Source organism: Lynx canadensis, chromosome F1 (genome assembly GCF_007474595.2).
Source record: "Lynx canadensis isolate LIC74 chromosome F1, mLynCan4.pri.v2, whole genome shotgun sequence".
Classification (NCBI taxonomy): domain Eukaryota; kingdom Metazoa; phylum Chordata; class Mammalia; order Carnivora; family Felidae; genus Lynx; species Lynx canadensis.
Window position 1 is genome coordinate 616,027 of NC_044319.2, and position 23,003 is coordinate 639,029.

At 61.4% G+C, this 23,003-nt stretch overlaps 1 protein-coding gene across 1 annotated transcript in view; it reads right to left on the bottom strand.

The window, feature by feature from the left end:
• The window catches only part of LOC115505510 (calpain-8-like), a 45,830-nt gene extending 24,232 nt beyond the window's left edge, over nucleotides 1-21,598 (bottom strand). The window contains 7 exon segments of the mRNA XM_030303149.1: nucleotides 888-973; nucleotides 2,330-2,419; nucleotides 3,189-3,357; nucleotides 3,925-4,058; nucleotides 4,701-4,819; nucleotides 14,084-14,153; nucleotides 21,362-21,598. Coding sequence (XP_030159009.1) covers nucleotides 888-973; nucleotides 2,330-2,419; nucleotides 3,189-3,357; nucleotides 3,925-4,058; nucleotides 4,701-4,819; nucleotides 14,084-14,153; nucleotides 21,362-21,598 — 905 coding nt within the window.
• Between the last annotated feature and the right edge of the window lie 1,405 nt (nucleotides 21,599-23,003).

A 23,003-nucleotide genomic window follows, 5' to 3' on the forward strand; every position in this document is an offset into this window, starting at 1 on the left:
GCCCTCCGGCCAAACAGCCGTCGGCCAAAACGGCCCAAACTCGGAGCTTCGGTTCGTTCGGTTTCTGCCCTTTCTGGGCCGTTGGCGGAAGGGAGGTTTTGGGTTTTGCTCAGGCTCAGGCAGGGGCATCAGAATCTGTGGCCCCAGGGACACCTGTTTCTGGTGGCGCACACCTGAAGGGAGGCAGGCAGGTGGGCACTGGTGACGTGTGGCTGCACGTGCCAAAGGCCCCCCAGAGCCCAGCGCGATCGCGGAGCTCGGACAGCACGCAGCTCCCTGTCCCTCACCAAGGTTAAGGACGCACGGACAGCACTCAGATCCCTGCCCCCCCCTCCCCCCCAGGTTAAGGACGCACTGAGGGGAGGGAGGGGAGTTCATTCCCATTTCCAGTGGCCCCTCGTCCAGGGCGGGAGGCCTGCCTGAGGGGAGCCTGTCCGGTCCTTCATGACCTTGCCGGGAGGACCACTAGGAGTCCCGTGGTGAGCGAGAGCCTCGCTCGCGCCCACCCACCACTGCCTGCTGGCCCTTGGGGATGGACCCCACTTCCCAAGCTTGGCCTTTGTCAGAGACCAGGGTCTGTGGGTTGGGAGGCGTCGACCTGAGGGTCTGGCCTCCCTTGGGGTCACCGCGGTGTGGCAGTTGGGAAACAGGCAGACTTCAGTGACAGCAGAATTCCAACCCAGCTGTCAGATCCTGCAAACGCCAGGCAGAGACCCCACCACGTGCTGTGAGCTGTGCCTTCCCAGCCCGGAGCCACGCAGCACGCTCTGAACAGGCTGCCCGTGGACAGAAAGTGCCGCGGTGCTCACGGCGCTCTTGGTCCCGAGAGGACCGTGTCCGCGAGCCGCCCTTGCAGGGGGAGGCGAGGACGGAGAGGGAGAGCCTACCTGTCACTCCACGCCCCCGTCCACTCCACTTCGCCCCACGGGTTCCGGAGTCTGACCAGCTTCTCGGGATGGCCCCGGACATCCACCTGCAAGGTCCCCGCGCGCGCGCGAGAGCACCTGAGCTGCTGTGTCTGGGCTGCCCCACCCCCACGTCTGCCCAGAGGGGTCTCCCACTCAACTTTCAACGCCCCTAAACAACCACACCCTTATTTTAACACATTTTCAGGATGCGGCCAACTGCTCTGTTTTCCACAATTGGGTTGGACATGTAGTGTGTCTAACAAGTCCGTATCGGCTGGAACGAACCTAACGGTGACAGGCGCCCTCCAGACAAATGCCAGCAGCATGGCAGTCAGCACTCACGGAACATGTGCTCCGGACTAAGCAGGGCGCTAAGCGGTTCAAGGGCATTATCACCTCATTTAAACCTGATGGGGGTCCTACGAGCTGGGTGCTGCTAGCACCTGTATTTTGCAGCTCAGAAATCCTAGACTCAGAGGGTTAAGTCATCCAGGGTCAGCAGGTGGTGGAGGGAGGGTGGGCATCTGGGCAGTTGTCTATGAAGCCCACACCTCCTGCCTCCCTGGTGGTTACTGAACACTCACTAGGAGCCCTCATGCCAGCATTTGCATCCGCACACACAGACACGACGAATCATTAGGTCCTCGGTGTCCTGCTTTCCTTTGTATCTCCCATGACACCCAGCCCTGTGCTTACACATTCACGCTCAATCTGTACTAGAGAACTGGCTTCACTAAAGAGGATAGTTGTGGGACACAAACGCATGCAACGAACACCTGTTTCATTTTAATAAATAACAAAAACTGAGATACCCATCGCATTTCCCTTTTTGCCTTGGCCAGCGGGAAACCCAAAGCAAAATTCATCTCTCAACGGTAGCGCTGTCTTTTGCCTGGACTGTCTGATGTATTTACCCTCGTGCTATGGTTTGACAGTGTCTGTGTTTTTCTCTGTAAACAGCTGCAAATCCTTTTAGGGAAGTGGGCAGAGTCCAGTAACTAAAAATACTGAAAACCACAGCCCCTGCTTTCCGCTCGGGTTGGAGAGTAGGGAAAACCCGCGCTCCTTCCCGCTGTTACGCCTCGTCCTGAGAGCAGACATCACTGCCTCTATCCCCTTCGGGGTCGTGCGGGTTTCCACCCCTTCACCTGTATACACACGCTTGGGATGAGTGTGGAATCTGACAATTTCTACACTTCCTCCAGGGCCTTCCCCCACCCCCGCCCCCCAGGCCGCATCTCCTCGGAGCCCACGGAGCTGTGGCTCACACAGGCCATGTCATCCACGAGGCCAGAAGGGCCCTTGCTGTGAGTGTCAGGGGCAGCCGGAGAGGGACCTCGGGGGGCAGGGAACCTCCCAGAGGTGGCCCCTCCCAGGGCGCCCCGGGCACGTGCAGTCTCCCCTCCCCTCCCCGGTTCTACCTCTTCGACGCCAGTGACCGAGTACGCGTGGCTCTTCACCAGCTTCTGGGAGGTTGTGGTCTCTGCTTCTGCCTCGGCTGCACTGGAGACCTGAGGGGGAATGAGGACCCCGATCCTGACCCTGTCCGGGTGGCCCCTACAGGGCTTTCCAAGGACACGCCGCCCAGACGGGCCCCGTGCGGTGCTGGGGTGCGGGTGCGGCAGTGACCTCAGGGAGCAGAGCCCTCCCCATCCCGCCCCTCCAAGCAGGCGCACAGCTCCGGGCTCACGGCCTCCAGATGCCCCCGGAAACTGGGGCGTCACCTGCTCCCCGAGGGTGACCCCGTGCCGCCGATCCAGGACGGCTGCTCTGAACAAGCCTGGTTCTCCCCCCCTTTCTCTCCAGGCCCTGCACCGTCTCTCTCCACCAAAGACACACTAATGCAGAGACGTTGCGGAAAAGTGCGTCCGTCCACGCCGCCCCGGGGCCGGGACGGCCAGCACCCTGGTTCCAGAACCGCTTCCCTTTTCCTCGGGGGTCCCAAAGCCCGTCGAGTGTGTCCGTCATTTATCTGTTTCCTAAATCTGTTTCCTACAGCCCACGGTTTTACTCGGCAGAGAGGGGGGAGCACAGGAGGGAGCTGGGACCCGGGGGGGAAAACTCCGTTCTCAGGGCTGCTCCCCGGTTACTAACTCCTCATGGGAGCCCCCGTTCTACCCGCTAACCAGGTCCCAACCCGCCCCCGCGTGCTGGGACCCATGTGTCACCAGACTTGCCCTTCAGCATGGATGTTGCTCTGGCCCAAGGCCTCCTGGCCGCTCGCCTGCCCAGCCCCTCCCCTGCCGCACGAGGGGAACAGAGGGGCCCGCACTGACTCACATCGATGGAGCAGGCCAGCAGAGACCCCGCGCGGAGGGCCTTCTGGACGATCTGAAACAGGCCGGCCGGAGGCTTCCTCGGGTCGTAACACTCACAGATGCCGCCTGTGAGATCCTGCAACCCCGCCACCAGAGACCCTCCCGTGAGAGCCTCGTAGGAGCCGTTGAGCCTGTGAAAGAAGGAAAGAGCGCGCCATTCACAAGCGAGGGGACCGTGGGGGCTGGGGTGGACCAGAAGGTAAGGGAGGGCCCTCTGCCCAGTCTGCCCTGGACCAACAAGGCGCAGGAACGAATGTCAGGTCATCTGTCACCAAGCCGCCCACCTGCCCCTTTAAAAGCAAAGTTCAGCCTCTGCACGGCTGACCCTGGGGGCAGGGAGCACAGGCCGGGATGAGGGGGCCCCTCCCTCAGGCTGGGAGTCCCCCAGGCGCCTGCTCTGGGAAGGGGGCTGGAGAACAGGGAGCCAGAAAGTGACACGCGTCAGATCACACGTGGGGAGCCCACGGGAAGGGGGGCGGCCGCAGGGCAGGGGTCAGCATCTAAGTGCCCCGTCTACTCGGCCTCATCACTCCTGTAAAGATACGCCCGGACCTAGAAGGGAGCGTGGGGCCCAAAGAGGACAAAACTAGGCACGGAGGCTGAGGGGCTCGCGCCCGATTCACGCGGTCACGGGGGACAGAACTGAGCCGTGACCTCCCGGCCCCGAGGTCTGTTCCTCTGGCTCCTGGGTCACTCACTTGGCGTAGGCCTTCTCCAGCAGGGCGCCCCAGAACTCGCCGCCCGTCCCGGAGCGAAGGAACAGCAGCTCCCCGTCCTCGGTGGGCAGCCTGTCGTCCACGACCACGTCCACCCACTCGCCGTACCGCCAGAACTGCGGGCGCACAGACACGGGGCAGCGCCCCCCCTGAGCTCCCAGCTCCCGCAAGGGCGGGCCCTGGTCTTCCGCACCCACGAGAAAGCAGGAAACGCAGGAGGCGCGAATTGCCCGCGTGGCGCAGCGGGCGACCGGACCCCACGCCCCGGGACCCTCCCCCCAAGGGGCTTCCTCCTCAAGGCCACACAGCCGGGGAGCGCGGATGCGTGGGGGCCGCAGTTCTCAGACCCAGGGGCGCGCCAGAAGCCCCCGGGGGGACCGCCGGGCCCCCGGCCCCCCGCAGATTCCGTGGGTCTGGGCGGGAGCTGCTCCTGGGCCACGCGGTTTGCACAGTGAGAACGGCTCACGCGTGGACTGTTTTCGATAAATACAGCACAGTCCTGAAAATGTGTTTTCTCTTCCTTATGATTTTCCTGGTAACATTTTCCTTTCTCCGACTTACTTTATTCTGGGAACACAGTGTGTAAATACACGTAACACCCAAACTACGTGTGAATCGACTGGTTACGTTATCGAGACGGCTTCAGGTCGACAGTAAGTTAAAAGTAGTGACATTTGGGGGGGTCCAACGTCATCCACAGATTTCCGGCTGCACCCCGATCCCCACGCTGTTCAAGGGCCACGAGCAGAGCACGATACCTGGAAATGAAAGATCCCCGCGTAGTTCTGCTGGAAGTCCTGGTCTCTGGGGACAACGCGGTAAAGCAGCTCTTCGTTCAAGGTGAGGGAGGCCAGGGCCGCCAGGAGCCAGCAGTCACCTGTGCCGTGACACGGGGACGCTGGTCAGGCCGGCCCGCAGGGTCCCTGCCCTCTCTGACCCTCACCGTCCTGTTCAGTCCACCCTTCCGGGTCAGATGGACCCCGTCCTCCGGCATCTGAAGGTCGCGGCGGCCCCTGCACCCTCCCTGGGAGTCCTGGGAAGTTCTCTGCCCCCCCCCCCCCATCCCTGAAAATTGACCGTTTCACCTCCACGCACCCAATTGGTGGGGTGGACAGTGGAAAGACAGAAAACACGCGAACGTGACCCACGTCTCCAGCTTTCCTCCTTCCTCTCCTACCAAGAACCTGACCTCCGGTCAGACTCGGATGTGCACGAGCGTGCCCTCGCCTCCCCCTGGGTGGCTGACCCCTCGGTCCCTGGTCCCTCTGCCTGCGAGTCGCTGCAACGCCCCCGCCCCCTCTCCAGCCACACGTCACTCTGTTCCCTTGTGTCTCCCGAAGAGCGTATCTAAACCGCTCTGTGCACCTCGGGGTCACGGTCAGCACCCAGTGTGGACTCAGAGCTCCTTCTGCACGGCAGGTGCTCAGCCGAGGCGTGACCCTGCCTCCCCCCCCCCTCAGGTGGCGCACCCTCCTGGAGCCCCAGCAGGGATGTGGATTCCTTGCCTGGCATCCCCCGCAGGTGGCTGACCCATAGTAGGGGCTCAACGAGTGTTCGACAAAAATAAATAAGCAAGTGACGGAATGAATGAATGGATTACATCTTGTCCTTGTGCAAATCCCCAGGAGCACCTTCCGTGTTTGCTCCTGAGTCTCCCGGGTCTGTGGGGAAACGTCGGGGCCTTTGCCCCTAAACCTGGGGGCAGGGGGAGATAACAAGGGAAGTCACCCTGGCCTGTGCCCCCGGGGAGGGGTTGACAGGGTGGCCACTCCGGGAGGCAGGTGCCCTCACGGCCAGGCGCGGCCCCCCCCCCCCCCCGCTCCCTCTGGCACTGACCTCGCTCCCGGCTGCCCGCCTCCGACACCTCAGACATTACAAGTCAAGTCACGGAAACTAAGCGTCCCTCAGTGGCTGACATCAAACGGGGCTGCCCGGCTCGAGGAGGTTAATCTTCCTTTCATCTGCCTCAGTCCTGACGTCTCTCGGGCCCCCCCTCGTGCTCGCGCAGAGCTCGGAGTGCACGCGGTGGGTTCACAGGCTCTGGGCTTCCAACCAGCCCCGGTCAGGCGTGAGCGGATGCTCTTTCTAAGGAACACGCCGAGCCAGGATGTTCCCCTTGGAGAGGCTCCTGGGGGGACATGTATTCTGTTGCTCAGAACTTTCCAGCACTTGTTTGGGGACCTGCCTTGAAGCCGGGGCCACGTGAATCTCAAGAGGGACACGGCTGTGATCTGTGGCCGTGTTCCCATTTCCAGAAGCAGCCACAAGGCTCCGGTGACGAACAAGGCGGGCGGGAAAGAGGGGGAAATTGTGACGGACAAGTCCCTCCACGCCAGCCACCTCCCAGCAAGGTCCCGCCGCAGGAGGGGCAGAGTTTGGAGCAACGAGGCGGCTGGAACTGGGGGGTCCCGGGTCTCTGACCTCAGGGGAAGTCGGGGGCACCTGAGCTTCATTCCTCCCACTCTCACTCAGGTTATACTGTAAGGGGGCTAATGTCTATTAAAATAACAAAGTGATTTTTTATCCCGCTGAAATCAGGACGCCCGGGAGCCCTCCACCCCTGCAGCCACGGGCTTCAGGGCCACGAAGCAGCAGGCAGACCCGAGCCCTAACGATGAGGCGCTCTGTCAAAAGAGGCTCTAAGTCCGCGAAGAGACAGCCATCCTGAGTCAGGCTTTTGACACAGAAGTCGCTAAATCAAAAATTCCCTTGACACGTCAGCGTCAAAGCCTGAGGTCTGACCACCCAGTGTTACTGTGAACCTTGCGTGTCAAGAACTCGAGGACACCGAGGGAGGAGGGGGGCAGCGTCTGGGCCACGGGGGCGCAGGGAGGAGGTGGGAGGAAGGACGGAGAAAGGTGAGGTGCCCGAGCTCCTGCAGGGGCCCCTTCAAAGCTGAACAGCAGGAACCAGAGTAAAGAGCAGAAGGGCTGAGACAAAGCCACAGCAGAGGGCGGGGCCCCCGGGACTCTGGGAACAGGATGCACAGAGCCTGGGGGTGGGGGGGGGGGTGGAGAGGAGGGAGCCGGCCCAGCCACCGGACGCCCCCTGGGAGCCGGGAGGGAACAAGGCAGGTGAACCCCCGCCCCCCAGAGCTGTGGTGGCTGCGGGGTCGGGCGTGGGAACCCGGGCTGTAGCAGGAGAACCTCGAGGGTACAGAGTCCCACGTCCGGGGACCAGCCCAGGGACCACACTGGCACCAGCCGGCCTGTGATGCTCTGACGTTTATAGTAACGAATGACGATCGGTCTCGGACCTGTTTCTGAGCTCAGGGCTCAGGAAACCCAGTGTCACTCTTAGGTTATGGTAACCCAGGCTGAAGCAGGGGGAGACAGTGTCACTCACTCTTTTGTTACGGTAATGAGGTGGCTTTGAAAGCTCCCAGGGGAACGGAGCCCTCAGTCCCCCTCCCCCACCCGGGGCAGGTGACCTACCTAACTGGTTGCCAGGGGAACCGAGCCCTCAGTCCCCCCTTCCCCCCCCCCCACCGCGGACCTGGGAGCCCATCATCCCCCGGCAGCCAATGATCCTATCCATCAGGCGTCTGTCACTGGTGCACACATGCAGATTCGGGGAGACCGGCGCCCCCGCCCCGTCCCCACTTCACCCTGCGCCTCTCCCCCGTCACTGTTCGTGAGGTGCATCCTCTTCTAGGAAACCAGCTCCAGCGAGTAAAATGCTTGCCCGCGCAGTGAGAGCCGCTCCGGCACATTGGCCCAAGGAGGGGTCGTGGGACCTTCCCACCCCCAGCCAGTTGGTCAGAAGCACAGGTCAGCCCGTGGACTTGAGCCTGGCGTCCGAGGCGGGGACGGTCTCGTAGGGCTGAGCCCGGGGCTGGTGGGTCTGACGCCACCTAGACAACGTCAGAACTGAGTTGGATCACAGGACGGCCCGTGGGTGTCGCAGAACCGCCCGGGGGAAGGCCACACACGGGACCGCAGTCAGAAACTCGTGGCCCTTCTCCCCCCGCCCAGGGGACGGTTGGCCTTCCTTGTGTTCAGGCGTCTCGGGGAGGCTGGGGAGGGGCTGGCCTTTATGAAGCAAGAAAGCGCCCCCAAAAGGGCGACTGAATGAGGAGCGTTGGCCCAAAAGAGATGGGAGCCCCTCAGAGACAGGGCGGAACCCCTGTAATCGGACGGTCTGCGATCCCCCCAACTCGTGATCAGGGAGCCGGGGTCCCGCTGAGAACAGCGCAGGGCGTGGAGGGCTTTGGGCCACCTTGTAAAAGTCCACCGTCAAGACTCGACGGCGGCCGAGGCCTCCGCCTGCCGGGCCGTCACCAGCCGGTGCTGCTTTAGCTCTGCCGCTGGCGCAAAGCCAACCGGGCCTCCTCCCCTCCGCGTCTGGCGCCTTCCAGGCCTCCCGCACAGTTCCCAGCCTCCCCCGGCTGCACGGACAGCCCAGTGGAGGCGGGCAGGGGGTCCCGACGCTTTCGCAGACCCCAGGATAAAATGCTACCTGAATGAAATCACGTGGGTAGGCACGAAATTGTCAGAAGTGATTCGAAAACCCGTGTGTTGATTACTGGGGAGAAGGTGTCACGCCTTAGCTGTTGTGCAACGACGTTGCACACGGGGACAGCGGAGACAGCCGGGTAAGACCAGAAGCAGACGTGGGTCTCTGAGCCCCTGTATCCTGAGTGAATCCCGCTGTGTGTGACAGAATGCTCAGCCCACCCCAGGCCACGGTGACGACCCACACGGCCCCCAGACATCGCACACGTCCCCGGGGTTGGGGGAGGGGCATGCTGGCACGGGGAGCGGGGGGGCTGACAAGCCAGAGCCCCACGGGAGGGGTCTGCGCTGGAGGGAGGTCGGACAAGACAGCTTGATGTGGCTCTGTGGCAACACGTCCCTGGTGGTGACAACGATCCTTCTAACCCTGTCACTACAGAGTTTTCCGGCAGCCCCGCTCCGCTCCCCTGCTCCTCCTCTCCCTCTCGCCGCTCTGGCTTGGTGCCCAGGCCAGCAGAGGGGTCTCGTCTCACCCGGGTGCCCACGTGAGACGCTGTCACAGCAGGACCCGTCTCAGGCCCACCCGCATTTGGGAACGTGGCCTCGTGGCCTCCTGCAGGCCCTCCGAGCCCTGTAATTATACCGTTCTTCTTTCCCTCCAAGGCACGCTGATGCCAGCCCTCACCCCAGCAAGCAGAGACAAAGCCAGACGGTTCCAAACCTCGGAGTCGCCGGGTGACCGGGTCCCCAGAGCCCCGGCCTCCTCTGGGGCCAGCCTCTGCCCCACGGACACCTCTCTGCCCTCTCCCAGGCTCTGCCCAGAGCCCGGATGCCCGGCAGCCTGGGACACATGGCAGCTGGGACACGACCTCGGGCATCCCCGTCTCCTGTTCACCCTGGTCATCGTCACCTGCTCCCTGACCACACTGCCACTTGGTCGCATTATCTGCCCAGGAGGGCTGGGCGGTGAACGGGGCCAGCGAGCGAACAAGTCAGCAGTGCCTGTGCCCCAAGGGACCCGAGCAGGAGCCTCCGTGGACATTCTGGGCCCTTATAGTCACAGGGTGAGAGTCCCAGCCCCCCTCCAGGAGAACCCACCTGTGGGAGATTCCCGCCCTCAGGTTGGGGGCCCTGCTCTGTGTGTCACCACCAAACCCCACGCTGTGGGGGACAGTCTGCAGGACACTGGGACCGGAGCTTTGAGAATCGGTCCCTACAAGCTCAGAAAAGCAGAAATGACGTGGGTTCGGACTTGTCTGCTGAGCCACCTGCAGCCCCCGCTTAACTCCTGTGGTCCTGGGTTTTCTGATCTGTAAAATGGGTTTGTACCTCACGATTCACTGCACAGGATCATTTGGCACTGAGCAGAAAGGACTTACTTGTAACAAGAGGAATATTTAAGAATACATATGGATATAAATCCCCAGCTGGCAGAGGGGATCGGGACATAACAGGCGCACGCGCGTGCGGGGGTTAACAGCAGACGTAATGTCCTCAGGGTACCTCGCCCCCGACCCCATCCCCAGATACAGCTTCTGGGAAGGCGGGTGGGGATCAGTGGGAACAGGGGCTCCAAGCTCAGAGCAAGGAGGAGGTGCCGGGGGGCTGCGTGGGCACAGGGACCGAGAGCCCACAGGCACGGGGACCGAGACGGAAGCCGGTGAGGAGGGACCATCTGCACGGACCCAGCGGCCTCCAGCCGGCGAGGTGGAGACAAGCCCTGGGAGGGCAGAGATACCTACAAGGCCTCAGCAAAGCACAAGAGGCCAGGAGCGTGGTGCCCGAGGCGCGTGGCGGCAGAAGGCCCGGGCGGGAACCGCGCCCACCACAGACATGCCCCGCCGGGTGCGGCCAGGCCAGCCCAGCAGCATCGGGGGCAGGAGACGGGAGGGGGACAGGCGTCTGGAAGACCAAGCGGTTACCCCGGACGGACTCTCTCTGCTAGTGGACCAAAGTTCTACACTGGGGCTCCTGGGGGGCCAGGGAGCCTCGGGCCTCAGACCCAGTGACCCCAGCGGAGCTGAGCAGCATCTCTGCCCGTGAGGGACAGATAGAATAATGTTTCTAAATGCATAACATGAAAAACAGGACATCATAAACTGTATCAAAACCGTTCTTAAAATGTCTTTTCAATGACGACACAGGAAGGCTTGTGTTTCTCTGCCAACGTTCGATGTAAAAGGTTTGGGGTGGGGCCTGGTGACAGCTTAATTACGAGGTGGTAATGAGTAGAGATTGAAACGGTATTTTGAGGTATTTACGGCCACTGTGATGTGATCCGCGGCTGCCACTGCTGCACATCTTTGCCTGCAACCATTCCGACCACACAGGACACACAAATCCTCCTGTAACCAGTGGCTCAGATTCATACTAACGTGTAAATGACTGTCCTGGGCCCCTTCCTCAGAGTAGACGGGATACTGTGATAGTGGGTCTGAGCGCAGGGGCACTGAGCACTAGGTATCAAATGGAGGGAAGGGGGACCACCCTAAGTAGGAGAAGGCCCCATTGGCAAAAGCGAACCTCGCCCTCCTCACCCAGGCCTGGCTGCGGGAACGGCCATCTGCGGCTGAGCGCCTCCTGGAGGCCTGACCCGCGCCCACCAGAGTCCGTGAGGGGTCTGGCTCTCTACGTGCTGAGGCTGCCTGGTCGCCAGTCCTGATGAACTGACTTACTTCGCGCCCTCCTCAAAGGAGGCCACAGATCTAAGGCGTCCCGGAGAGCGTTTTAAGGATGGAGACACCGGTCCGCCGTGGCCCCCTCGCGGGAGCGCCGACTCACACGGAAAAATCCATGAGGGGAACGCGTCAGAGAAGGAGCCGGGATTTAGGACCTGTTGCTGGTTCTCTGTGGAGACGTGGGGAACGGGCCACCCACGCCCCCTTCACGAGAACACAGGGCCTGACCCGGAAGAAAGACAACCAGGAAGAAAGGACAGCGATTCCAGGGAGGTGCGGGGAGCGCCCGGGGAGCCCACGCCCACACTCAGCGCCCACGCCCGCTGCCGGGCAGAGAGGAAGCAGGGCAGAGGCCCCAGAGCCACCAGGGCCTCGTAGGGGACCCTTCTCCCTCACCCTGCTCCTCAGCAGCAGTCGTGATTCGGAAACCATTCTAATTCCGGGGCGCCAGGGGCTCGGTCGGCTGAGCGTCCGGCTCCTGGTTTCAGCTCAGGTCGTGATCTCACAGTTTGTGGGTTCGAGCCCCACGTCGGCCTCTGCGCTGGCAGTGGGGAGTGTGTCTGGGAGTCTCTCTCTCCCCCTCTCTCTGCCCCTCCCCCACTTGTCTTCTCTCTGTCTCTCTCAGAATAAATAAATAAACCTAAAACAAAAAACAAAAGGAGTGATCTAATTTCCCTCTGGACTCCGGACGTCTCTGCTCCCCATTTGCTGAAGGCAGCGAGCGTCAGAACCCACTTGCCGGAGACGTCTGCCCCATAGTCGCGGTCGCGGAGCCCAGGGGCCCAGAACGGGCGCTTCCTGCGCTCCTGGCCCGCGGCGCTAGGAGCTGGGTAGCATCACTCGCTTCCCAGCCTTGATTCTCCTAAAACTGTGCCTCCAGACAAGGCCAGGCCCTGGACCGGAGGTGAGCCCAGAGTCTCCCCTGGGCGCGGAGCGGCTCACGCCTCCGGGAGGCAGGCCCGGCCCGGCGGGCGGCAGATCGGCGCCCCGCGGACCGAACCTGCGGTGCCGCAGGCCCAGGGACAGGCACCCACGCGCGACAGGGCCGGGGAAGAAGGACATCCGCTGCTACACGTGTCGTAACAGCAAAGGGGAAGACGGCTCGGCAGGCGACGTCAAGACGGGACAGCACTGAGCGGGAAGGGGACCCAGCTGTCCCGACACGTTGTGGGAAGACCAGCACTTGGTTAAGCGCATAGAGAACAAACAGCGGTGCCTACACTTTTCTGCCGCCAGCGCAAGGACACGATAAGCCAGCGGGCCGGACAAGAGGCGGTGACAGGGCGGCGGGCCCCCGGGGAGGCGGGCAGCTAGCTTTTCACCGCACACTCTCCGGGATTCGCCACTGGTGAACGGCGTGCATCCGAAATAACAAAATGATAGACCGGGGGTAGCAATGGTGATAAAAACGTAGTAAACCCAGAGTAGGGCCCCCTGTGCTCTATCGGACTCTCAGCACTGGACGAACACCGTGGGAGGCGCGCCCTGACTCGCCAGGGCCGCCGGGCTCCTGGTCGGATGGGGAGCCTCCCCCGGGGGCCTCCACCCGGGGCCCAGGGCGCCCGGCTGGCCCTCAGGCCCCCACCACGCGCCCTCCAGCCCCTTTACGCTCCGCTCTCGAAAGGCCGCCGCGGAGGCTGGGCTCCCCCGGGGCACCGGCTGGCGGCCCCGCTCACTACCCGGGAGGCGGCTTCTGAGGGCAGTCGGTCCATGTCTGGCCCCACATTTGCATGCGCTCACCATGGCAACACGCAGGCCTCCTCTGGAAACCTCTCCTCTCCCTGCTCGAAACTACTCAAGAGCCTCTGTTCAGGCCGACGATTAAAAGGCACTTACTAAATACCTTTCCCAAAGTTAACGCGTCTATAACGAGGAGCCGTCACAAGTGGACATTCAAAGCTGTGTCCCTGAGACGCACGCTAATTAGGTTAAACATTTGGCTGGAAGTAAAAGGGCCGCGAGTCCGGGCACAAGGGGCACAGAAGTCACAGGGCTTGGGACACGGAGGCCGCGGCCACGTCCCAGCCGCTCTGCTCTCACGCTCTGTGGGCTCCGGCCGAGGCGGTGTCTGTTCCACGTGTAACAGCCAGGATGCGGGAACACCTAAAATAAAATGCTCCGTGAACTTCCAATTCCTAGAACCTCCTGGCAGGCCGAGGAGAGCAGGTGTTCTCGGCTGGAACCAGCAGGAGAGGAGGGAGGGGCTTCCTGGGAAGACAGGGTTTCCGGGCCCGTGTGGATGCTTCCTTTTGCTTTGCTGGTTTTCCGGGTGGGACTGGATCACCCGGTGCCTGATCTCCAGTTCTGGCCTTGCAGCCGGCGCGGGCTGGCGGTCAGGAGCCCAGTGAGCTCGACCGAGGGCCACCCCGTCCCCTGAGACGTCGGCGTCGGGCGACTCCGTGCGCAGACCCCACGGGCCGGGGGCGGCTGAGAGGCCAGCAGCCCTGAGGCACCTTCAAGGGGAGCCTCGGCCCCCCACCCGAGGCCAGAACTTAGCAAAAACTTGGGATAAACGATTTTCTAAGTGTAAGTGCATCTGATTCGGAGGGAGCGTGGGAGGTTGGGAGGTGGACGCTGTTCTCCCAGGATTCCAGGCTACGAGACACAGCTTGGCGAGAAAACGGGATCCTCGTCTTCGTACGGAGTTTAGAACCGTCCCGTGGACAGACCACAATTATACGGACGTGGCCATTCCATGGGCGAGTTACGTCCACTTACAGGCAACCAGCCTCGAAACGCATCGCAGCACGGTCGCCACCGTGCGCCCGCCATCCCGGCTCGTGACTCTCGCGTGAGGAGGGGCCGGGTGCCACGCGGGAGCCCCACGGGGGAGTGACACTCCCAGCTGTGCAGACTCACAGTGAAGACAACCGCCTGGAAACGCAGACCCACGCAGAAAATCGCACAGGCGATGGCGCGTCCGACAGCTTGATCTCGCGTCAGTCAGCACACGGCCACACGCACGCCCTGACCACGGACAAAGAGGGCTGTGGCTGACCCCGTACTCACCCAGGTCTCCCTGACAGATGTCCGAGCGCCTGGCTCCATCAACGATAAACTGAGGGCTGGCACACAGCTCCTGAAAGCGAGGGGACAAAACATGAGTCACTGGTCGTCCGGTGCCGGAAGGAGTGGAGGTCAGGGAGCGTCACGGTCAGGGCTCAGCCTGGGAGGAGCCCAGATCACCTGCCGAGGACTCTGCAGCCTGGAGGAGGGAGGAGGCAGCCGGGGTGCGGAGCAGGGGTGCGGAGGGGGAAGGCGGTCAGGGTGCAGAGCGGAGATGCAGGGCAGGGAGGGACGAAAGGCAGTGGCCCCGGCAATAATGTGGTGACTCGTGAGCTCACCTCTCAGCACCCCTACCTACAGAGAGGCTTACAGAAGCGTTTCCTCGCCCCAACTAGTGCTGTGCACCCGCGGACGCTCATTAACCGCCTGACAGCATGAAGGGGGCCCCTCGCACTGACCCAGGCGCTGGGGCGTGTGGTGTGACCCCAGGCGAGAGCTCGCGGTGATGCACCCACACACCCCAGCCGCGCTCCCTGCGCTCACGCGCCTCCGCGGGGCATCCGCCTGGAGCTCCGGGCCCCGCGAGAAGTCCTTCCTTCCTGTGAACCCCCCCACCACGGGGCCGGTGTACTCCCCCGAGCAGCTTGTCCAACTCGTCCGGGAGCCCGCTCCACGCACAGCTCGGCAGGCGGGCAAGAGGGCAAGGCGGGAGCGAAGGGAGAACCGGTCCTGAGACTCAAGGTGCTTCCGGCCTTTGCTCGGGAAACCAGGACTGACCCTCACGGAAGAGTCGGAGAAAAGCCGGGTGTAGGCCGCGTACGCTCGGGGGGGGGGGGAACGAGAAACACCCGAGAGGGACTGTGTCTGGGGCTCTCTGGGTGGGAGAGGATGCAGACTGTCCGAGGGGCTGACCACGGCTCTGTCCCCAAGGGAGAGGTGGGTCTGCGTTGCCTCCGGCAGACTGTCCAGGGCGAGGGTGGACCCTCAAGGAACAGAGACCCTTCTGTGACCGACCATGGGGAAATGGCGGGGGGGGAGGGGGAGGTAGGAGGCAGGAGGATGGGGTGTGTGTGTGTGGAGGCAGGAGGCAGAAGGACCGGGGTAGGGGGGAGGCAGGAGGTCGCGGTAGATGCCGGCTTTCGATCACACGTGTCTTGTCCGCGCTTTCTCAGCACGTGGAGACTTCACAACCTCGCTGTAAGAACCGCAGGTTATGCGGCTGGGCCGCTGGCGGGCCTGCAGCTCTGTCCGGGTCCCTCTCGGCCACCTCCAGGGGCAGTTGAGAGACGCCCTGGTGTCAGCCACGCCAGGGGTTCTCAGAGCTGCAAATGCTGATGCCAGGTGCTGGGGGCTCCCGGCCTCCAGACCGTCAGCTCTTGGGGAGCAGAAGGGGGACAGATTTGGAAAATGAAAAATTAAAAAGAGAGGGACAAAAAACGTCGAGAAGAAAGACGAGAGGACGCACCGAGCAGGGTCTCACAGAATCTCGCTCCTTGAAAACCCTCCTGAAAGACTGTCCCCTCCCAGGGTGCTTGGCGGCTCAGCCAGTTAAGCATCTGACTCTTGACTTCGGCTCAGGTCATGATCTCAGGGTTCAGGAGATCGAGCCCCGCGTCGGGCTCTGTGCTGATGGGGCAGATCCTGCTTGGGACTCCGTCTCCCTCTCTCTCGACCCCTCCCACACTCACACTTTCTCTCTCTCAAAAACAAACATTAAAAACATACTCTCGGGGTGCCTGGGTGGCTCAGTCAGCTGAGCATCCGACTGCAGCTCAGGTCCTGTTCTTGAGGTCCGCGAGTTCGAGTCCCAAGTCGCGCCAACCCAAACCCCTGGCTTCAACCCCCAGCCACGGAGGATGGCCATGTCCCCAGCTGCACAAGTCACAGTTCCTGTGACGTAAGCTCATGAGACTGAGATCTAAGCAGACTCAGACCAAGTTCTGCTAAGATCTTGCGCTCGGTCTGAGAGACCGTGGTTTGCGAGACCCGGAGGCGGCGTACCCTGTCGGAGGAATGGCACCGCGTGGCCTACAGGCGGAGGGGACGTTGGTTTATCGCGTCGTCGGTTAGCATCATTCACGACGCCTCCTCGGAAACGGGCACCAAGAAACGCCACGACTCCCGGGTCGTGCGGACCCTCAGCTCCGTGAGCAGACTGCGTCTCGGCTCGGAGCCGTGGCCGCAGCGCGTTCCCGAAGTCTCCCCACACGGCTTGCTGCCGGAATGCGGGCGGGAGATACTGAGGAACGCGCTGGCCCGGGCGGTTTCGGAGAGGCATGCGTCCCCCCCCTCCCCCTGCTCCGTAATGGTGTTAATGCCGCTGGGGCAGGGATCTCAACACACACATACGTTACTCCAGCCCGTATCAGCCTGTGGGGCAGGGCACAGGGACCCCCGGGCACCCTGAGGAGGCCCAGGCAGGAAGTGACTGGACGGCACACTCCAGGTGATGGTGACGGTGACAGCGGTGACGGGGAAACACAGCGCCCCGGGGCATCAGCCCACGTCTGACAGTTTCAGGATCTCCGGCCGTGGCTTCCAGAGCCCACGGTGCTGTCACCTCGGTCACCACCGCCGGGGTGGTGGCCTCATCACCTGCCTGGCGCTCCCACCCCTGCGGCCGGCCCCCTTGACCTCCCAGCCTCACCTCTGTCTCCCACAGCCCCCCTCTCTCCCGCACACCTGCACAGCCCTGCTCGCTCCCACCCGTGCCCTCCTGCTCCCGCTCCCAACCCCACCTTCCGACTCAAATGTCCGCAGTGATGAACCGTCCCGGACTCCACGGTCAGGTTAACGCCCCTGCCCTGGCCCCGTGTGTTCTGTTCCTATTTGTACTTCGCCCTCTGACGTGAACCAAGGGGTGCTCCCAGCCCCGAGCGCCGCCGTGCTCAACCCACTCCCGCTCTCTCATCCAAGCCTCCGGAGAACCCCACCAGGTAAGTGATGTCATTACCCCTTTTACAGATGTCGAGACTGGGTCCTGGGGGGTCAGCATCTCGCTCGTGGTCACAGGGCCAGGAAACGGCACCGAGGGGACCATAATCCCGATGTGCCTGGCGCCCAGACCCAGGATCTCAGCCACACGCTGCCCGCCCCCCACTAGAGAAGGTTTGCGTAAGCTGCACACCAGCATCTGTGCGTGACCAGTGCTAATAGATGCGGCCAAATCCATTAGTCCAGAGACAGCAGCAGGAGGGAATGTGGCAGCCCCGGGGAGAGGCCCGGCCGCTCATCTGCACCCCAACCTCCCAAGAGCCACGCCCTCCACCCCTCCCCTGGGTCCTCACTACGCAGCAGGCATCACCCCCTCCCCCGGAGTCTGTCTGTCCTCAGGATCCACCAAATGCTCAACTGCCAACAAATGGGCGGAAAAGAACATCGTCAGCTGGGCCGCGCACGCCAGGCGTCCCTCAGGCGGCGGGCCCGGGCGCCGCGGGGACACGAGGGTGGACGGCGTGGGGAGGGCGGCGGGAGGCCCCGGGTCTCACACGGCCGCCGTTGTGTCTGTCGTCCGTGTCCAGCCCCAGCGGAGAAAATCTCACTCGGATCGTGAATAGCCAAAGCTTATCCTGAGCTTACAAGCTGGACCCTGAGATCTTCAATCTGGGCAAACTCAAGTCTTCTACCAACCACCGAGACGAGAGCCCAAGCAGACCTTCTGCTCAGCAGCATAAAAATAGGCAAACAAAACAAAACAAAACAAAACAAAACAAAACAGGCAAAGACCCTGAAAGGGTCGGGATGCCAAATTTTATGATTTCAGGAAACATCTAAGTAGCCAGCATCATCTCCTGTCAAGAGAACCAAAGCATACGTGCATGCGTGTTCAGCCCACCCCATCCTCGTGCCCCGCAGGACAGGTACAAGTTGACAGCTTGGTGCGAGGCAGGGGCGTTAGAGCCACAGCCGGGCAGCTGGCGTGAAGTCCCTGGTACAAACAGAGTCAGGCATCACCCTCCAAAGCAGCGAGTGAAACCAAAAAGCCGATCACCCAACTTAAAAATGAGCAAATGACTTGAACAGACATTTCTCCAGGGAAGACATCCGGGTGGCCAACGGACACATGCAGAGACGCTCAGCATCATCATCAGGGGAACACAAACCAAAACCACAGTGAGAGGCCACCCCGCGCACATTAGGACGGCCACTGTCAAAGAGCAGAAAACAGCAGGTGCTGGTGAGGACGCGGAGAAAGGGGAACCCGCGTGCGCCGCTGGTGGGAATACACACTGGCGCGGCCGCTCTGGAGAACAGCGTGGAGGTGCCTCAAAAAGTTAAAAATTGAACTACCCTACGACCCAGCAACTGCACTACTAGGTGTTTATCCAAAGAATACAAAAACACTAATTCAAAGGGATACAGGCACCCCGGTGTTTACCGCAGCATCACCTACAACAGCCAAGATACAGAAGCAACTCAAGTGTCCAGGAACCGATGAACGGATAAAGCTGGCGTTGTATGCGCACACAGTGGAATGTTACTCAGCCACGAGAAAGAAGGAAATCTTGCCATTTGCAACAACGCGGATGGAACTGGAGGGTATTACACTGAGCGAAAGAAGTCGGGCAGAGAAAGACTGATGTCCTAGGACTTTACTCACATGTGAAATTTAAGAAACAACAGATGAACATACAAGAAGGGAAGGAAAAATAAGATAAAAACCGAGAAGGAGGCAAACTCTAAGAGACTCTTAGATACAGAGAACAAACTGGGGGTTGCTGGAGGGGAGGTGGGTGGGGGGTTGGGCTAAATGGGTGATGGGCATTAAGGAGGACACTTGTTGGGGGGCGCCTGGGTGGCTCAGTCGGTTGAGCGTCCGACTTCAGCTCAGGTCATGATCTCACAGTCTGTGAGTTCGAGCCCCGCATCGGGCTCTGTGCTGACAGCTCAGAGCCTGGAGCCTGCTTCGGATTCTCTCTCCCTCTCTCTCTGCCTCTCCCCTGCTTGTGCTCTGTCTCTTTCTGTCTCAAAAACAAATAAACATTAAAAAAAATTAATAAAACAAAAGAATAAAGAAACAAGGGGAGCCTGGGGGCTTGTGCTCTGTCTCTTTCTGTCTCAAAAACAAATAAACATTAAAAAAAATTAATAAAACAAAAGAATAAAGAAACAAGGGGAGCCTGGGGGCTCAGTCGGTTAAGTGTCTGACTCTCGATATCGACTCAAGTCACGATCTCACAGTTCATGAGATCGAGCCCCACGTCGGGCTCTGCGCTGACAGTGTGGATCCTGCTTGGGAGCCTCTCCCTCCCTCTCTCTCTGCCTCCTCCCCCTCGCTCACTCTTTCTCTCTCTCTCTCAAAATAAATAAACATTTTTCAAAAATAAACTAAAAAAACACATTTTATTTCCTTTAAAAAAATCAAAAACATTATTACCATACAATCTGGCGGTGCCAGGTCGGAGCATACACTCAAAAGAATTGAAAGCTGGGTCTCAAAGAGATACTTGAACACCCGTGTTCGTAACGGCATGACCCACGACAGCCAGAAGGTGGAAACAACCTGAACGTCCCTCGATTAGTGAATGAGTGGGAGAAGCGTGGTGTCCGCCCCCAGTGGACTGGGGCTCAGCCTCCAGAAGGAAGGAAATTCTGACACCTGCTACCGTAGGGGTGACCCTGAGGACATCGGACCGAGTGAGATGAACCGGTCACGGAAGGACGAATACCGTGTGGTTCCACATACAGTGTTTAGTGAGGACAGAGGCCCCGTTTCACAAGCTGTTTGGGAGCCCATGGCGTGTTGGCAGTGCATGAAAGGGTAAGTGCTTGGCGGGCAAGCCTAGAGGCGGTTGGGACGGGAGGTTTTACGCTATGTGTATTTTCCCACAAGTAGAAGCAAGAAAAAGAAGGAAGGAGAGAAGGGGGAAGGGGGCCCATCAGTGCAGCTCCAGTCGGGACGCCCCCATTCTTGCGGCCCCGAGGCATCCGGGGATGGGGCCCAGCCTCTTGGCCGGGCTGGTTTTCCCAGGTACCGGGGCAGGCGCCCGACGGAGGGAGGGTCAGGGCCGTTTCCAGCTCGGGAGCCTGTGTGACGTCGGTAGGGTCTCAGAGGATGTGTGACACCTCACGGTGTGTGAGCACAGCCTCAAGCAAACCCACGCGTCCGCTTTACAGCGACCGTGTTTACGTGGACAGTGAGACCCGGTGAAGACTCGGTTTAGGGCAGAGCAAAGTGGTCGGGGAGGTAGGAGCTTTGAGAATCTCAGATGAAGGAGAAAACCTTGGCAAAGGTTAACTGACCTGTGGCTTCGGTCACCCGGCGAAACCCCCGTCATCCCCGTTCACCCCTCCCCAGGCCCTTTGGGGTCCCCAGCCCCACTAGGCTGCCCCCTCTGGACACCCCGGGTCCCCTGGCTTGCAGTTGACGTCCCTGTGCAGCGCCTCCATTGTCCCCGATTCACAGCTGGGACCACAGCTCCCTCCTCAGGGTCTCCCCGACCGCCTTCCCCGGGACGGAGCCCACGCCTGGCCCAAAACTCAGGCCGGACGACCTGTCCTTGGAAACGAAATGGCCGTCAACTCTCGAAATAAGAATCCAAAACCGATTCCCGGCCTCGATTTTGCCAACACCCCCGACTAGCCCCTCAGGTCTCGGGTACGGAGGATGGGCCGGGTTGGCAGGAGCGAGTGGGGTGACGGGTTTCTCCAGGAGACCGTCCTGCAAACCGGGCAGGACGCAGACCCTGGGGCAGCGGGAGCTGGAACCGAAGGACGGTTCTGATCACGTCCGCGGCGCTGTCCCTGCCTCGCGCTCCGTTCCCCACCCCTGCCGAGGAGATGGCTCCCACAGCTTGGCTTTCCCGTTGTGGGCGAGAACAGAGGCGCCTGGCGTAGGGCCGCTGATCGTGGTCCCTTGTGACTCGCCTTATGTGCCAGACACGGCACGGAGCCCTGGTCTCGGCCCTCACCCTGCAGAGGGGCCCCCATCCTTCCGGTTGAGTCACTGGACAAGGGTCCCGGAGCAGGAGGTCACGGCTTGGGTTTGGGGAGGACGGTTCTGCACCCCCCACCCTGAAGCACCGTTCCACAGATGAGAAAGGTGAGGTTTCTGCACACGGCCACACGGGCTCAGATCCAACGCCTCTGGTCCCAAAGCCTGTGTGTGGTGTTCCCTCCATAGCTCACTGCCTCTGAGAAAGTCTTGGGGGGGGATTGCTCTAAAATAGGGGACCCAGAAACTTAGGGCCCAGGGGCACGATTTCTCCCCCCCAACTACTTCCGACCAGAAGTGAGGACTCTCCATCCGTGTGACCCTCAGCTGCAAGCCGGTCTGCTTACCGGGGGTCGCTTCCAGACGACGCCTCGAGTCTGGGGGGAGTGTGGTCCAAGGTCCTTGTAGCCCAAGGCTGACGGGCACGCTGGGAACTCGGGGTCCTTGAACAGGACCCCCGAGTCCAAGCACTGCCTCCTCAGGGTCTCGAAGTCCTGGCCTAAATACTTGACGGCTTTGTGCTGGGAGCCAAGACCATGAGCCGCCGCCCACCGCTGAGATACGCTGGCCGGGAGCGCAGACATGGCCGAGGGCTCCCCGGGTGGGACAGGGGGCAGAGCCGTGCTGCGCTCTCGGGCACCTGCCACGGGGAGGTGACGCTGCCGGGAACCTTTATCCAGGGGCCTGCTCCCTGGGAAGTGAGTCACAAAAGCGCTAATGAATGTCACCCACCTTCGCCTTTGCCTTGAGCGTTTCTGCAAACACTTAGGAGGCTGGGAACCTGCGGGGGGGGGGCCCCTCCCTAGGAGGTCTGGTGGCATCCCAGCCGCTCCCACCCTGGGCAAGGCCCACTCCCCTGCCCTTGGCCCCGTGGGAAGACCAGTCCTATGGCTCCAGTGTTTGCCGGGCCCTGGGGGAGTGGCTCAGAGGATGGCCAGGAAGGGGGGTGGGGGGTGGGAATGTCAGAGCGAGCCCAGCGGAGCCTGCCCCACGAGCGAGGTTAGGTTGTTTCTGTCCCACGTCCACCAGTAATTAGCTCGCCTTGAGCATATTATTCAACCTCCTCCCCTCAATTTTCTCATCCGTAAAATGGAAGATAATAGGGGGACCCGCCTTGCAGGGTTGAGAGTGTCACCAGTTGGGGCGTCACGAGACAGGGTGTGGGATTCGCTCAGCAGGTGTCAGCTGTCGCTGTTCCTGGGGACCCGGAGGGCCAGGAAGGGAAGGCCTGGGGGTCAGGAGTCACGGCTTCTCTGCTGAGAAGGGAATGTGACCTTGGATGGGGCACTCTTCTCGTGGCTCCAGTCCCCTGGGCCTGGTCTCCTCTCTGGACGTGGACCCCATGCGTGATCGTTCTAACTTTCACTGCTGAAGCGTAGTTGACGCAGGCATTACGCTGGTTTCAGGCGCACAAGAGACTGACCCGACATGTCTCCACGCTCCGAGGTGCTCCCCACGGCCGGTGTGGTCACCTCTGCCACCGGACGGTCATCACAGTGTTGTCCACTCCAGTCCCCGCTCTGCACTTCCCACCCCCGAGATGCACTCATGGTCACTGGAAGCCTGCCTCCCTCAACCCAGCACCTGCTCCCCGCCCTCCCCTCCCCTCCCCTCCCCCCTCCCCTCCCCTCCCCACCCTCCCCTCCCCTCCCCTCCCCTCCCCTCCCCCTCTCCTCTCCCTCTCCCTCCCCTCCCCACCCTACCCTCTCCCTTCCCTCCCCTTCCCTCCCTGCCCCCTCCCCTCCCTTCTCACTCCCCTCCCCACCCCTCCCCTCCAGAGACCACCCGTTCACACATCAGGGATTTTTGAACTTAGCGTGTGTGGCAGCCTGGAGAATGGTCCCCCAAGACCTGGACACCTGGACACCTAATCCCTGGGACCTGTGAGCCTTATTCGGAAAAGGATCTTTGCAGATAAGATTAAGTTGAGGCTCTTGAAATGGGGAGATTATCGTGGCCCCAAATGCAACCACGAGTGTCCTCGAGAGA